This window comes from Amphibalanus amphitrite, unplaced genomic scaffold, assembly GCF_019059575.1.
Source record: "Amphibalanus amphitrite isolate SeventyFive unplaced genomic scaffold, NRLGWU_Aamphi_draft 000549F_arrow, whole genome shotgun sequence".
In the NCBI taxonomy this organism is placed as follows: domain Eukaryota; kingdom Metazoa; phylum Arthropoda; class Thecostraca; order Balanomorpha; family Balanidae; genus Amphibalanus; species Amphibalanus amphitrite.
The window spans coordinates 304,654-320,926 of NW_024882043.1; the positions used below are offsets into that span (position 1 = coordinate 304,654).

Below are 16,273 nucleotides of genomic sequence, written 5' to 3' on the forward strand. Positions count from 1 at the left end.
AATCAAATTAACGAGCTAGAGTTTCGAAGGGGAAAATACAGCCGTCTGGATCTTCGGAAATTGTTTATCACAGGTAGCTTCATTCCTTCTACCAAGTATTGAACTGGGGCATTCCACGTCAAATCGAACAAAAATCGGCTGTTTTGCACCTTACCATCAGCGATTTCATTATAAATTTGTGAGCGAGTTCTTGTGTGGCCCCGGACATTACATTGATGTTTTTTGCACATTCTGACCACAGGTCTTCTAAATATAGGGTATCAAATTTTTACAAAATGTTGCATCTTTATATTTTTAAACGACCATAACTTTGGTTGTACTTGTTTGATTTGAATGAAATAAACCTTACTGTTTAGGTAATTTCTTAAGCATTTGTTTAGAATTGCACCTACTTAAATATATGACCTTGAAATTTGCTTAACTCTGTTCTTAAGCACAAAATTGAAATAGCAAAAAACACGTCACCTTCGATTTGGCTAATTTTCATATATTTTACTGCCTACCATATTCTTAACAACCTGTGAAAAAATTAGAGTGGGCCATTCATAAGTTTTGAAGAAAATGGCACATATGCAAACGTATGCTAGCACGCGCAGTGGAGGGGGAAGCGTGAATTTCGCCCCACCCCTCCTGTTTTTCGCCAATATCTCATAGTATTAATGCGAAATTCATTATAGCTACCTGTCCAAAATTGAATTGCACATCTCATCGTGCAAGCAAGAAGAAAATCGGTTCACAACTGGTCTAGTAATAGCGGTGTAAAGTGAACATCCTGTCGCCGCAGTGACGCGGCGACTCGGCAGCCGGCGCCGACCGTTACGCGCCGCCTGAATTGTAGACTGTGCCGGGACGGAACGGAACGGTTCCGTCTTTACATCGCGCTCCCTACCGCTGATTACGTTCGATTCGCGTCAAACTTTGTGAGAAGACTAAGAAATGTACAGGCAATCTTATGGTGAAAGAATTTTGAAAATCGGTTGGTAAACAATTGAAATATGAACGTGTAAACACAAAATTGTGATTGCTGCGTTTCCCGCATCGGCCGAGCCCGCCTCAGCCGGCGACATGTTACTCTTAGCAGGCCTCTAACTGCCATATTTATTATTGGATTAACTAGAAATTCCCCATACATACTTTAAAAAATGTATGTTCTTTCGTATAGTGAAGATCAAAAGACGTGAAGATATCGTTGCGTGATAATGTTTTCGTTGAATTTACTTCATGATGCATTTCCACATGGCTCAAAATTCACCGCAAAATACCGTTTGCCTGAGACACTTTTACTATGGAACGTGAATGCTTGACTACGATGACTATGCATTTCCATTCTCGCAGAGTTTGGGATATCACTAATCAGCAATCATTCATTTCAGAAAGTGTACACAAGCAAGCATGTCTTGACTCTGTCTTTCAAGGTCACGCGCGGTTGCGTGATGTTGATGCATGAAAACGGCGTTTGCCGCGAAAGTTATGAATGGCCCACTCCAATTTTTTCACAGATGGATAAGAACATTGTGACGGACATAATATGTAAAAATTACACAAATCGAAGGTGACGTGTTTTTTGCTATTTAAATTTTTCTGTTTCAATTCAAGGTCAAATGCATTTCAAGGTCACTTCAATTTAATTTTATAATTAAAAATCAAAGTCTTATCAATTGCCTATAAGACCCTGTTAATATCATTTTGATACCAGAAAAGGAACCAGAGTTATAGCCATTTAAAAAATTGATGTGTGGCATTTTTCGCTATATTCGATGACCTATATCTCAGCGATACGTTATCAAATTTCGAAAATATTATACGTAACTCAGTTTTGAACCATGCCCAGTCTGCCTACAAATTTTCAGAAAAATCGAAGGGGATGACGGATTTCGGTGTTTGATTTGACGTGGAATGCCCCAACTATTCCCGATGCATGTGGGTGACCCCTTTTGCATGTGCCACGTGCAAAACGAAGAGGTGTCAGTTTTGTAATAGTTGCAAAATCTCGGTTACTACTTGGCCGATTGCGCTGAAAGTTGGCATGTAGGTACGCACCCACAATTGTGTGGAACAGTATCGTCGACTCACACTGTCCGATCGTCAGCAGACGCATACGGCGCCCTGATTGTCCCTGGCTGCGTGATGATGAGGTGCGTGAGGTGATGTTGAGGCGCGATGCTGCGCAGGGCCTCGGCTAAGGAATTTTGACTGGTGGGCCACTTGGGCAGCGACATGGACTGACCTTCGTAGCCATAGCCCCCCTCCCAATTTTCGATTTCTCCCCAGATTTCGGCCACTTTATTCTGCAAAAAAAAAACGTCAGGATGGCATTAAAAAATGTAAAAAACGGGCCTCGAACCCTCCCCCGGCTCTTCAGAGAGAGGAGAGAGTAGATAGTAGGGACCCACAACCCTCTCAGTGGTGACACTCCGGCGGTGCACATAAAATCGCACAAGTATGCACAAAATATTGACGCAGATAAAACTTTGGACGATAACTTTCGGCCGTTCGGATGTTAAAAATCAGCGAGCCCTGAGTGGATCACTCGCCGACTAGTCGGAGATTCGAAAGCGGTCGGACGGGATCGGGCGTTGTCGGGAGGAATTGTGAACAGCACAAATGCAACTTTAGTGGAGTGGGTTGTTGTAGCAGGAACCCCAAAAGGGGGTTGTAGCAGCAGCCCCAACATCTCTGAAAATGATCATTAAGCATATTGGTGTCGCATGGAAAAGAATTGACTCAAAAGCCCAAGCGCACTGTGCAACCCTAATATTTTTCTAAAAAACTAAGTAATGTACGCTTTTGGTGAACAGTGTCCCAAACTTCTGATTTCTCTTTGGTGTCTGAGTGGAAAATTCTAGCCACCCCAAATGTGAGAGTGGAAAATTATCCATTCTTATTCTTGAGTGTCATCTTCAGCCCAAATGAGAAATTTTTGGAACGCTGACTGTGAACGGTTCGAAATTCGTCCGACTGGTCAGATGTGTGACTGCAAGCATCATACCGGTCGTGAAGACGCATAATATTGCTTGCAGACTTCAATCTGCTGGAAGTCGCCGACACTACCTCTAGTTTGACTCTGGCTTATATCGTGTATATCGACGAGCCGTCTGAGATCGCTCGCAGGCTTATACCCGACCGTCTGAACTGCTCTGTTCTTTATTCGTAGTTTTTCTTGTAACCGACTGGTCTGCGGCAGATGCTTATGTGACTGCAACCACTCGATCGATCAGAAAGCTTGCAAGAACTTTCGCAGACCTCGATCGGCTGGAAGCCGCCGACACTATCTGTAATTGACAGAGGCAGACGTCTTTCACGATTATTGCATAAAATTTAAAGCCTCGGTCACACTTCACCGGATTGGACCAACGGACGAGAAACGGACGAGAACTGTCAGCGTCCGGTGATGTCCGTTTGCAGGGTATATTGTCCGTTTGTTTCCGTTGGACGTCCGTTTGTCATCCGTTAATATCCGTTGCATATCTGGTGGTGTCCGGTTGAGCACACCGGACACCACTGGACATGGAAGTACTGTGACGTCACATGGAGATCGAAGTAAAAATCATACAGCAAAGACGTAGGTGGTGGATTTTTAAAGTTGTGGGTACTATAGTCCACCCAAGAGGATATTGCAAACAATAGGTTGAAGTTTTTTCACAAGAATATGTTTCACCGATGGGTACTTTACAGCCTGAAAATGTACGATAAGATCTGCTTTTTCAATTTGAAAAGTGAAAAATGTGAAAACTTCGATTTTTCGGAAAATAACTGGTGGGCCAAATCTTTGAGACTGGTGGGCCATTTCGGGTCACTGGTAGGCCATTTGGCCCACCAGTTAACATGTTAGCCGAGGCCCTGATGCTGCGCGTCGTGCCTGGGCTGCTTCTCGCTCTGATCGTGACCACTGACCACAATGTTTACCGACGCTTCCGAAATGAGACAAAACTAGTTTTAGACCGACACCGCCGCGCCTATCTGGGCGAATTGCTAGGACGTGACGCCAGACGTTTCTGGGCCAGGCTTAGGCAGTTCGGGGCGAATTTCTCGCCGAAGGGTGATAGGAGTGGTGTGGGAGCGAGTGACATCGATCTGAGTGCCGATCAGCTTAATACCCATTTTGCTGGTGTGGGTGCTCGTATTGCAGCAACCGCTCGTGCCGCGCTCCGTGTCGGAGCCCCTGCTGCCGGCCCGCGACCCTATCGAGTCTGTGCGTCAGCATGGGTGGAGAACCTACCCCGGTCACCCCGGCCGTGGCCGGGGTAACTTTCAGCCGACCCCGGTGCGGCCGGGGTAACTTTTCCACTTTTGTAAATCCTAAAAGCTGTCTCCATACGAAAAAAAAACTGCCATCTATAAAAGTGTCTCTCATTATTCTTATCTACCTTGAAAAGTTGTTGAAAATTTACTTTATTTTCATTTTGGAGCTTCTATGTTTTTAAGTCTTTTCATCGCGGAGCCCGACATGTTTCATCAAACAGAAGCAAATCATATTTAAGGGCCGTTATCGTAAGATGGCACTGTAATAACATCGCAAGACAGGACGAGGGTAATATCAGTGAGATAGAAGGACGAGCTGCTGGGGCTCAAGGCTCCTCCAACTTAACCCGCGCCAGGGTGGTGGCCTAATCGTAGCACGTTGAGTCGAGAGGTGGGCTTTTCACACTCCTTCTAACTCGGCTCCTGGGCTACGAGGCGAGAAGCGGAACGACGTTTGAAAGAGCGACAAACGTGACCAGAGAAATCTGGTCATGTTTTAGGCAAGCTCAAATATAAAATCATCATTTCTTTGATTTTAGCGTTCTCCGACAACTTTTCTCACAGTTCATGAACATAACGGAGCTTAAGCACTGCAAACAAAACATTCGATTACTCGTTTAAGGCTCGGTCGCGAATAATATTTCAGGTGCGAGCTCAAATCAATAAGAGGGTCAAAACGGTCAAATTTGTTATTTTGTTTTGTGTGGGAAGGTTGCAACTTCCACGCAATAAGCTTTGCAAAGGGCATGATGGCATTTTTAGCACGATCATCCAGCAAATTTGACCTGATGACCTGACCTAGCACTAGGTGACATGCGTCCGAAATTTTAAGGCGTGTTGCAAAATTGTTGTTACAATTACGAAATCTTCCGCACCTGCGTGCAGCAGTTTTGCCTAAAAACGTACGCAGACATCCATTATTCTATGCCACAGAATAGGGGTTTGTTGATAACCGTTGACAAATATTTGAGTATTTTCTGACTTTCGGTCGCCGGCCGGGGTAACTTTTTCAAACATTCTCCACCCGTGTGCGTCAGCATTTTCACCACATGTTGTGACTCTGCCTGAGCTCTCGCTTACTGTCCGTCAATTGGGCGCGTCGAGAGCGGTCGGGGCCGATGGGATCTCACTCCACGCCATCCTAAGCTGTTTCCCTGTCATAGCCCCGCATATCCTTCATCTCATCAACTCATCCATATCCACCCTTACCTTTCCTACCGATTGGAAAGTTGCCATCGTTATACCTATCCATAAGTCTGGCAACACCGACAATCCTGGAAACTTTCGTCCCATATCGATTCTACCCGTCCTCTAAAAAATCCTTGAAAAGATCGTGTGCTCCCAGCTCAACTCTTACCTTATCAAGAACCACATCCTATCACCCTTCCAATACGCCTACCGTCCTTCCCATTCCACTGAAGATGCCCTGCTCGACATTGTCGAGTGGGCGGCCGGGAAGATTGACGTCGGTCACCTCGTGCCGCTGACGTCCATCGACCTGAGCAAGGCGTTCGACAGTGTCGACCACTCCATGCTGCTGAACAAGCTGGAGTGGTATGGCATCTCTTCCCGCTGGCTCAGCAGCTACCTATCCTGCCGTTCTCAGATCGTCCGCGGCGGCACTCTTCAACTTCCTCTAACCCATGGTGTCCCTCAGGGGTCCATAGTCGGCCCAATCCTCTTCCTCACCTTCGTTAACGACCTGTCATGTTTCCTTCCCCACGGCCGACTCCTATCCTATGCAGACGACAGGGGTGTCGATTTTTCAAAATGGTTGGGGGTGCTCAACCCCTGCACCGGGTGAAAGATTGCAGCTTTGCCATGGGGCACAACCGTACATACAAGGCATGGTTGGGTATCCTCATAAGGTACCTACTGATAATCCAGGGATTTCCACTAATATTTCCCAAAGGTTGAACGTTCTTCAGCATCATTCTGCTCGTCCTGGTAGGTACTTGGCTACCTTATTACATAAATATGTCTCCGAAAAAAGTCGTACATTTGCCGGCAGCTGGTTGCAGCCCCGGCACCTCGGTAATAAGGCGACAGTAACCGATGACGGCGATTAGCACCGGTGCAGCAGCCCCTGCGGTCCGCAGGAGCGGATATTGCGCGGAGGGAGGCTGCCAGCCCCCGCAGCCCCCCCCCCCTGGATCCGCCACTGCACCAGTGTCTTTGCAACTTACCGTTTTTTCGCCCTTCTTCTTAAAACTAACTTTTCTTTTCTTTACATCTTTATTTCATGCATTGCAAGTTGTGTAATTGTTTTAGTTTTAGTAGTGAAAGACTGCAGAACCAATTATTTTCTTCAAGCAGAGTTAGTGGGAGTTATTGAAGGACAAAATCATTGGGGGTGCTAACTGGAACATTCGGGGGTGCCCGGAAAACCATTGGGGGTGCTCATTTGAGCATTGGGGGTGCTGCAGCACCCCCAAAGGTATACAAATCGACACCCATGGCAGACGATACCCAGATCCTTGACTCAACACCCTCTAAACCTAGTGAACTCCAAGCCATGAAGTCCCGGGTCGAGGAGAACATCAGGATTTTGCAGGTTTGGTTCAGTTCTAACGGTCTAAAAATGAACACCGAAAAAACATGTTTCACTATTTTTGGTTCGTCTAACACCGTCTCCAAATCGTCAGACTTCATCTTACATGTGGATGGAGTGGACATTCGGCCTCAAAAGCACATCAAAATCCTAGGTGTTCTCTTCGACCAAACACTGAGCTGGGAAGCGCACATCTCATCCTTGGTCCGACGCCTGAACACAATCCTCATATCCCTATACAAAATCCGTCATTTCCTCTCCCCCAACATTCTCAAAATCCTTGTCCTTGCCCACGTTCTCCCCCACCTCCATTACTGCTCGTCAGTGTGGGGTGGTGCTCCTAACTCCCGTCTTGACCGGCTGCAAAAAGTCCTCCATTTCGCAGCTCGGCTGGTCACAGGTCTCCGCCGATACGACCATGTCGGCCCCGCTCTCGCCGCGCTCGGCTGGCCGGACATTCGGGAGATGATCGCGCGTCGTGACGCGCTGAACGTATATCGCGCTCTCCACGTTGTTTCCGCGCCCGGCCCCCTGCGTGCGATGTTTCGCCCTCGTGCCGCCGTATCGGAGCGCGAGACGCGCAGCGCTGCCGCGGGGGTGTCGGTGCTGGAGCTGCCCCGCTACCGGCTCACCATGGCGAGGCGACTCTTCCCATACAGGGCCGCGGTATCGTGGAATGAGCTTCCACGAGATGTGACCTCATGTCCGACCAGGCGCTCCTTGTGTGGTCATTTTAAAGCCTGATTTGATATTTATGACAGATGGATGTCTCAAGTTTTTACCTTTTTTATTGTGCTTTGTTTCATTGAGTTTGTATTGACTGGGCCCTAAGAGCCACTTTGTGGAACGGCCTTTGAATACACAATACACAATACACTAGGCAATGCATATCCATGTGCCAGAGTTGGGATGCTGCTGCACGTGCGCACGTGCAGGGGTCGTTTCCAGATCTCGAGAACGGCTGGACCGATGGCGCTCAAATTTGGTACACGGTTAGGGACCAGTTAGTAGGGTGCCGTGCACAAGTCAGTTGGGACCCATTTTGCACGTGCGCACGTGCAGGGTGCCGCTTCTAGATCTCGAGAACGACTGGGCCGATTGTGCTCAAATTCGGCACATCGCTAGAGACCGGTTACTAGGGTGCCATGCACAACTCAGTTGGAGGTACCCTCTCGCAATTTCGCACGTGCAAGGCTCACCCTCTCGCTCGATCCGTGAGTCGCCCCAAAAGGCGTTATACTGGTAATTAGTAATTGCGTTTGCTTCCCAAACCTTTGCAAAAGGTGCATTGGTGTGCGTTAATGTGAATGCCCTCGAATCTTCCTCCAGTTGTTGTGTGTCTGATGAGAACAGCCCCAGCGCCACGAGCTGAAGCTGTATGAAATGGCGGCACCACCTTGTGTGACCGTTTCACCGCCCGAACACCAGGTGCTGCTGCCCGAGGCCAACCAGCTGCATCCTAACATCACGCACGCCATGTTCACTGGCTTCAACTGGAGCACGCTGGAGTCGAACCTGTGGCCGTCCTACGAGCCGGACTACACGGACGCCGGCCAGCACGCCGTGCCCGACTTCTTCACCGTGTTCGCCGTGCTCTTCTCCGGCGTGACCGGCATCATGGCTGGAGCCAACATGTCGGGTAAGTTTCCGCCGGGAAGGCTGACTAACCGGTCGGCCCGACACTCGCTCCGTCTCCGGCTGTGTTTAAGACGGCCCCCAATGACTGAAAGGCGGGAGCGCTGCAACTACTCCTGTTCAACACTGCCGAGAAACACATCAAACGCCTTCCTCGGCAATATTTTATTGTTTTAGTTTTTATTTTAGCGTTTTCTCCGACAGCGGCAGCCTGCACTCGGGCATCGTTTACCTACAAGGGTCTTTCTCAACCCCGCCCCGCTGCGCTCGGGGTCCTGGGTTTCCACGGGGAGGGGGCGGGGTGTTTGATCACACCCCTTCTAACTCGGCTCCTGGACCACAACACTTCGGCAGGGGTGTCGTTTTCTGAAAATGATTTGTAGGGCCCAGAGGCGGCGGCCGGCCATATGTGACGGGGCTTACAAGGTTGGGTACTCCCAAATCTGCCTTTCTCATCGGATTTCGGCCACTTTTTTTTACCCTGGTCATTGAAAAGACACACCAAATTTAAAAAAAAGGAATTATAGGTCCTCACCGAGCCCCGTGCACAAAACGTGCAGTTATATAGGCAATAGTGTCGGAGGAATGCACGCCATTCTAAAAGAGGCCCGCGCCGACTTAAAAGGACGGCTTTGCTGAAAGGGGCCAGGAACGGCTTTGGATGCCCAAGATGACTAAAAAAGACGGCTGCGGAGCCAGGAACGGCTTTGAAGACCCACGCCAATTGAAGGGTTCGACAACTAACGAGGTCTCGAAACACTACGATAGTTAGACCTGCTTGCCGACCTGCTTGCCAAAATAAAAGGATGACAGTACGATGGGCTTTCAGAAAGTTACGGGCCCGACCATGAAGGAGCAGAGATACAGCATTGACTTATTAGACCAAAACGTTCATTTATTCAAATAACCACCGTTAAAACAAACGCATTTTGCGCAGCGCTTCGCGAGAGCCCTCAAGGTCTGCATAACCAAGTGGGGATTAGACCCATCCTGCACGTCCAAGGCGGCTGCTTTCGTCTCCCTGCTGTCAGCGAAGTTGCCACTGCTAATTTCCTTATGTTGGGAAAGAGGTGGCAACCAGAGGGTGCAAGGTTCGGAGAAAAAAGTGGATGCGATAACAACTCGAAGCCACAGCTCACCGCTTCACTGATCGTCACCCCGCCCATGTACGCAGGTGCGTGGTCGTGGATCAGGTGCGCACTTTGTCAGGTTCCCTATAGCCTCTCCTCGATGTCTATCGAATGGACGCACATCATCAATGGTGCGCCCCTGTTTTAGAAGGTTGACGAGCAGAGCCCCGTCAGCATCCCAAAATGCAACCACTATCACCTTGCCGACTAACTTCACCACGTTGCACTCATTTGGTGGCCGTTACTCGGTGTGCTTCTGCTTGCGCAACTCGGCACGGTGTCCCTTAGTGTCAACGTGTGACACCCACAATTCATTTACGGTAACAAATTGTTCAATGACATCTTCTAGATTTTCGATAAAGGGGCCAAAAACTTCGCGCTAAACCTCCTTTCGAGCTTGCAGTTTCTCTGCAGAGTCAGCAATCGGGGGATATATCTTGCAGAGATCTTAACCTTAGCCCTGGTAAAGTATTTTTCATAACATGGCTATGCAGGGGGTCGATGCGACCCCCCTCGCGATTGGCTCCTATGACACCTACAGTCCTACAGGTTGTCCCAGAATTGACCGAACATTTATTTGCTGGCTAGAAGTACGATTGCGCTTGATCCTTATTAATTTATACGAGCATTATACTTTTATAAGACATACCTTAGCTATCGAGCTTGGAGACTGTGTGTTTTTGGTGACCGTTCACAGTTATTATCCAGAGTCAGCAAAGAGTAAAGCGGGTGGTTGCCATGTCATGGGCAACAAACGTCACCCATCTACCCAAAAACAAGCTAAACGACAGATCAGGGTTAGCTACGAAACATCAGTCTACTTTTGACCACTATCTTCGACAAAGTTTTGGAATTTAGGGCCCCTCATTTGAAAAATATGCCAAAACTAACGGAAAGACAGCGCAGATTACTACAAAGCAGCCATAAATCATAACATATGCAATAAAAAGGTGAATGGAAACACACTTTGTGGTCTTACGAAGGTATTCTGCCCTTTGAAGCGACACCAAAGACGTGTGTGGACGTCAAATGGTGACAACGCCCGAACAGCCGAGACGGCCAGGCACTCGTCGAAAATCAAAGTGTGAGACATTTTGAGCCACGGTGCGCTCCTTCAGCTTCACGTGATGCCCCAAGGACGACCGTTAACACAGACTGCTACTGCGGTAATATTCAAGCATTACAAAAACTGGTTGTCGTGAACTGAATGGCCATAAACGGGTTTGTTCTGGAAACCAAATCTGTTGGAAGCCAAAGGTCACGCCATGTCAGGCGCGGATCCGGGGGGGGGGGGGGCTGGAGGCCGATGACCCTAGCCTATCGAAAAAATGCCGCCCTCCGCCGCCTGGCTTTTTTCGATAGGCGTTCGAGTGCATTTTACGGAAATGAGCAAAGTTCATTTCATAATAATCTCTGGTAGCAACTCTCTTAATTGATATTAAACGCTCAGATTATGTTACTTCTCTCCCTGAAGTCAGAGTGCCGCCCCATTAAGACGAAGTACCGCCCTTTACAATCACATTGCTGCCCTTTGAAGTACATAGTAGTGCCGCCCTCGGAATTCGTGATCCCGCCCTCGGAAGTCGTGATGTCCATGGTTCGTGATGCCCGGACGTCTGACCTCAACCATGATATCTAACCTCGTCTCCGCCGAATGTCATGTGTGGCGGCAGAAATAGAATAACGCAAAATAACGCTATGGGAATAACGCGTCGTTGTTTGAAACAAAAGCGCCGTACACTGCGACTTTTTTAAAGAGAAGGACAAAGCATTTCAGTGGGTTTTGCAAGTACTGCTTATTTTTTTTTTGTGAAAATAAAAACAGCTTTCACATACGAATATGTGCCAGGAAATTCTTCTTTTTTTTAATCAACTTCAGTAAAAATAACATGAAGGTCGAATAGTTTTTATTTAACCCTCGCCGGCACAGGGGGGTTGATGCAAGCCCCCCTAAGGTTTTTCGCGAATAACTCGCGTAAAAAGCGGCCGATCGCAATGAAACTTACAGTACCCTCGCATTGATCAATTTTACACGTTCCCTGAAAATTTCATGACCCTGACCCCAATGACCTTTGACCTGTGACCTCTTTTCCGTGACCATGTTTGGCCGAAATCGTGATTCGGCGTATGTCGGCTCGCATTAGCCGCGCGTTTGCAAGCTTTTCGTGGTTTCAAACGTTCAAGCATGTGATTTGATGTTGCTCCCATATATTAGGGTGGGTGTCAAGGTCACCTGAAGGTCAGGTCAGGTCATTGACCTTTGGTGACCTCGGGTGACCTCGGTTCACTTTTTCGAGTTTTACATGTTTCTAGGCTAGTTTTTGGAGCTGAATTCGAATTTAGCAACCATTTGAACATTTATGAAGTAGTTTTGGTGCCTTCGTAACATGTTACGAAGCTGTCAGAGGCGGTTGACACGTATTACGAATACCCGTCACAACCCCTACCGGTTGACCTGACCTGACCTGACCCGACCTGGTCTAAATGCTTAAAAACATCTTCTCTGATCAAAACTAACACGATATTCGTGATCAGCACCCCGGAAAACCACATAGCAGCCACACTTTACGACTTTCTAACAGGTCCCGATTTTCCCGGTTTTCGGGTCATTGACCTGACCTGGAAGGTCACCCGATGACCTAGGACCTTAAAATTGGGTTTCGTCGGCTTCCTCTTGTGACGGGCAACACGCTCGTTTTTTCCGCGAAGCTCTAGCTCGATCAGGGGCCAAACGCGAGGGGGGGGGGGTCGTACCACCCCCCCCCCCCTTGTGCCGTCGAAGGACGCAAAATGGCCGGTGCCGGCGAGGGTTATTTAAGAAAAAAGAAAGCTCATTATCTCCCTTTAAGCAAAAAAAAAACTGGATAGATGTGTGGTGTCTGGATAGATATTTGATGGTGTATGGACTTCGGAGACAATTTGACACAACCTAGGCGTTTAGTCAAAGACGATTATTTTTAAGTTATTTTAATTGGAAACTGGTACTTCACATTTCAGCTAGTGAAAGATGTTTGATGGTTCATGTACTGGGACTTTGAAGACAATTTGAGACAACCTAGGCGCTTAGTCAGAGACGATTAGTTAAGTTTTTATTTTAATTGGCAACTGGTAGGTGCTTCACATTTCAGCTAGTGTACTTTACCATCATTCCTAAAGTCAACCAAATGTCAGTATGTCAGTAACAGTCTAGAGATGTAGTGATTTAAAAATACAGCCTGAGCTATTGATGATTTGGGTATATGTGTAGATGAAGTCCGAATGGTTGGTTGGTAGGTTGTAGGTTGGTAGGTTGTAGGTTGGTAGGTTGTAGGTGGTAGGTTGTAGGTTGGTAGGTTGTAGGTTGGTTGGTTGTAGGTTGGTAGGTTGTAGGCTAGTAGGTTGTAGTTTGGTAGGTTAGTAGGTGAGGTTAGTTCAGGTTAGATTGTGTTTAGCTTTCTCAGACCATTCGGACTTCATCTTCACCTGACACCGCGTGTGCGACGGCGGGCGCCGGTGGCGCTGGTTGGCGATCGGTCGGCAAAATGCCGGGCCAAGTCGGCGAATCAAGCTAGTCGCTCTCTTCGCCCTGTTGCCCCCTGGCTCCGCCCCCGTTTATCCCCCTGGACGGAGAAGTTTATGCCCCAGCTTGTGTATCCGGTGCGGGACGTGCTGAGCCACTGTGAGGCGATTGTATCCATTTGCGGGGCGGATGTTCCCATTGTGATTCGATATGGTAGCTGTGGTGTGCTTCAGACGTATATCCGTAAACGAGCAGTTAGGAGCGCCGGCCCGGGCCGGCCGGCTCCCGCAGCCGGGCCGGCCGGCTCCCGCAGCTGTCTATCTGTAACTGTGTATGAGCCGGCTGCTGCAGCTGTCTATCTGTAACTGTGTATGAGCCGGCTCCCGCAGCTGTCCATCTGTAACTGTGTATGAGCCGGCTGACTGCTGCTGTCTATCTGTAACTGTGTATGAGCCGGCTGCCGCAGCTGTATATCTGTAACTGTGTATGAGCCGGCTGCCGCAGCTGTATATCTGTAACTGTGTATGAGCCGGCTGACTGCTGCTGTATATCTGTAACTGTGTATGAGCCGGCTGCCGCAGCTGTATATCTGTAACTGTGTATGAGCCGGCTGCCGCAGCTGTCTATCTGTAACTGTGTATGAGCCGGCTGCTGCAGCTGTCTATCTGTAACTGTGTATGAGTCGGCTGCCGCAGCTGTCTATTTGTAACTGTGTATGAGCCGGCTGCTGCAGCTGTCTATCTGTAACTGTGTATGAGCCGGCTGCAGCAGCTGTCTATCTGTAATTGTGTATGAGCCGGCTGACTGCTGATGTCTATCTGTAATTGTGTATGAGCCGGCTCCCGCAGCTGTCTGTCTGTAACTGTGTATGAGCCGGCTGACTGCTGCTGTCTATCTGTAACTGTGTATGAGCCGGCTGACTGCTGCTGTCTATCTGCAACTGTGTATGAGCCGGCTGCCGCAGCTGTCTATCTGTAACTGTGTATGGGCCGGCCGGCTCCCGCAGCTGTCTATCTGTAACTGTGTATGAGCCGGCTGACTGCTGCTGTCTATCTGTAACTGTGTATGAGCCGGCTCCCGCAGCTGTCTATCTGTAACTGTGTATGAGCCGGCTGACTGCTGCTGTCTATCTGTAACTGTGTATGAGCCGGCTGACTGCTGCTGTCTATCTGTAACTGTGTATGAGCCGGCTGACTGCTGCTGTCTATCTGTAACTGTGTATGAGCCGGCTCCCGCAGCTGTCTATCTGTAACTGTGTATGAGCCGGCTGCCGCAGCTGTCTATCTGTAACTGTGTATGAGCCGGCTCCCGCAGCTGTTTATCTGTAACTGTGTATGAGCCGGCTGACTGCTGCTGTCTATCTGCAACTGTGTATGAGCCGGCTGCCGCAGCTGTCTATCTGTAACTGTGTATGGGCCGGCCGGCTCCCGCAGCTGTCTATCTGTAACTGTGTATGAGCCGGCTGACTGCTGCTGTCTATCTGCAACTGTGTATGAGCCGGCTGCCGCAGCTGTCTATCTGTAACTGTGTATGGGCCGGCCGGCTCCCGCAGCTGTCTATCTGTAACTGTGTATGAGCCGGCTGACTGCTGCTGTCTATCTGTAACTGTGTATGAGCCGGCTCCCGCAGCTGTCTATCTGTAACTGTGTATGAGCCGGCTGACTGCTGCTGTCTATCTGTAACTGTGTATGAGCCGGCTCCCGCAGCTGTCTATCTGTAACTGTGTATGAGCCGGCTGCCGCAGCTGTCTATCTGTAACTGTGTATGAGCCGGCTCCCGCAGCTGGGACATTCCACGATAGATCGTACTTGGCCCGTCACCCTCATCTCTCAGATTTTAATGAAAATCGGTCCTAGGGGTAATCATAGGCCCCAAAGACGCCTGGCAAAATATCAGACTTATCAGATCAAAACTTTTTGAGTTATATTCCATTACATTTTTTTAACTTCGGTATGTAACGGTGAGTTTGATGGCCTATAACTCAAGAACGGGTCAAGCAACCAACAAAAAGTAAACAACACTAGGCTTACGATGAATCAAAAATTAATATTATTATTTAAAAATTCCAAAGAAAAAATTTCATTGTTGAGCAAAAACCTTAATCTTTTTTCATTTGCCTCTAATGACTTTTGGGACCAAAATTTTTCACATTTTTATTTTTTTTAAAAATAATCTTCATGTCATTGCAAATCGACATGCAAAAAATTAGAAAGGTGTTATTTCTATAAGTTCCTCATTTTCCCGCAAACAAAATGGGTTTCGGAGGGGTTGATACGACCCCAGCACGCCGTTTCGCTTCTAATAGAGCTAGAGCCTCGCGGAAAAAACGAGCGTATGTGCCGTTACAAGTCGCAGCGATTGGTACCCGATTTTAAGGTCTCAGGTTAACCGGTAGCGTCTGAGGTCAGGTCACGTGACTGAAGTTACGGGTTCGGTTTTTAGTAAATAACTTCGCAAAAAATGGTCGCACAGCCGCGATTTTGGCATTATTGTGTTCGCCTAGCTCAGGTGCATCGAATGGTATACTTTTTGCTAGGGTGAGGTCAACTTAAGTAGTTGACCTCGGGTCAAGGTCAGGTCAGAGCCCCTCAGGTCACGAAGCTGGGCAAAGGGTATCATATGGCATATCATTCGATTCGGAAGGTCTTTCCGAGTCCATTGGTGGCTTTCCCGACTCTCTAGCTCGATTTGATCGGGAGTAATTGACGAAAAACTCGTACGACCCTAGTGACGTCATAAATGACGTCACGCAAGGTTAGCAATGCAAAAGTAAAGCATTGGGCTTTGCAAGGAGTGCATGAAATCACGATACCATGTGCGTGGGATAGTTTTAGATCATTCTCGGCGCCAAAATAACAGTTTTTATATTTCCCCATTGATTTATAACAGTGATGTCACGTGACCGACCTGACCTCATGTAACCTTGAAAAATTCCCAGATATACAAGTTGTAAGACATCTGGAAGACACCATGTATGCGTCCTGTAGCTTTCATCTCGGACAGCTATGGTCATTGGCGTCCAAAACAATGTCAGAACCAAACAGCCTTTTTTACCCTCGCGATTATAGGAAAGAGGGTTGAATGAACCCTCTTTTCACTTTTTTTTCAGATGACTCAGACTTGAATTGAAATTTCAGTAACCCGTGATGTCACTAGGCAGCTTTACCACGCCATTTGTAAGCTCCCATCCCGAAATCACTATTCCTAACCGTTATC

The 16,273-nt window shown here is 48.1% G+C and overlaps 1 protein-coding gene across 1 annotated transcript in view; it reads left to right on the forward strand.

The window, feature by feature from the left end:
* Window positions 1–16,273, forward strand: part of LOC122393704 (solute carrier family 12 member 9-like) — a 332,365-nt gene that overhangs the window by 173,533 nt on the left and 142,559 nt on the right. The window contains exon 6 of the mRNA XM_043389950.1: window positions 8,222–8,432. Within this exon, the coding sequence (XP_043245885.1) occupies window positions 8,222–8,432 (211 nt within the window). The remainder of the gene's footprint in view (window positions 1–8,221; window positions 8,433–16,273) is intronic.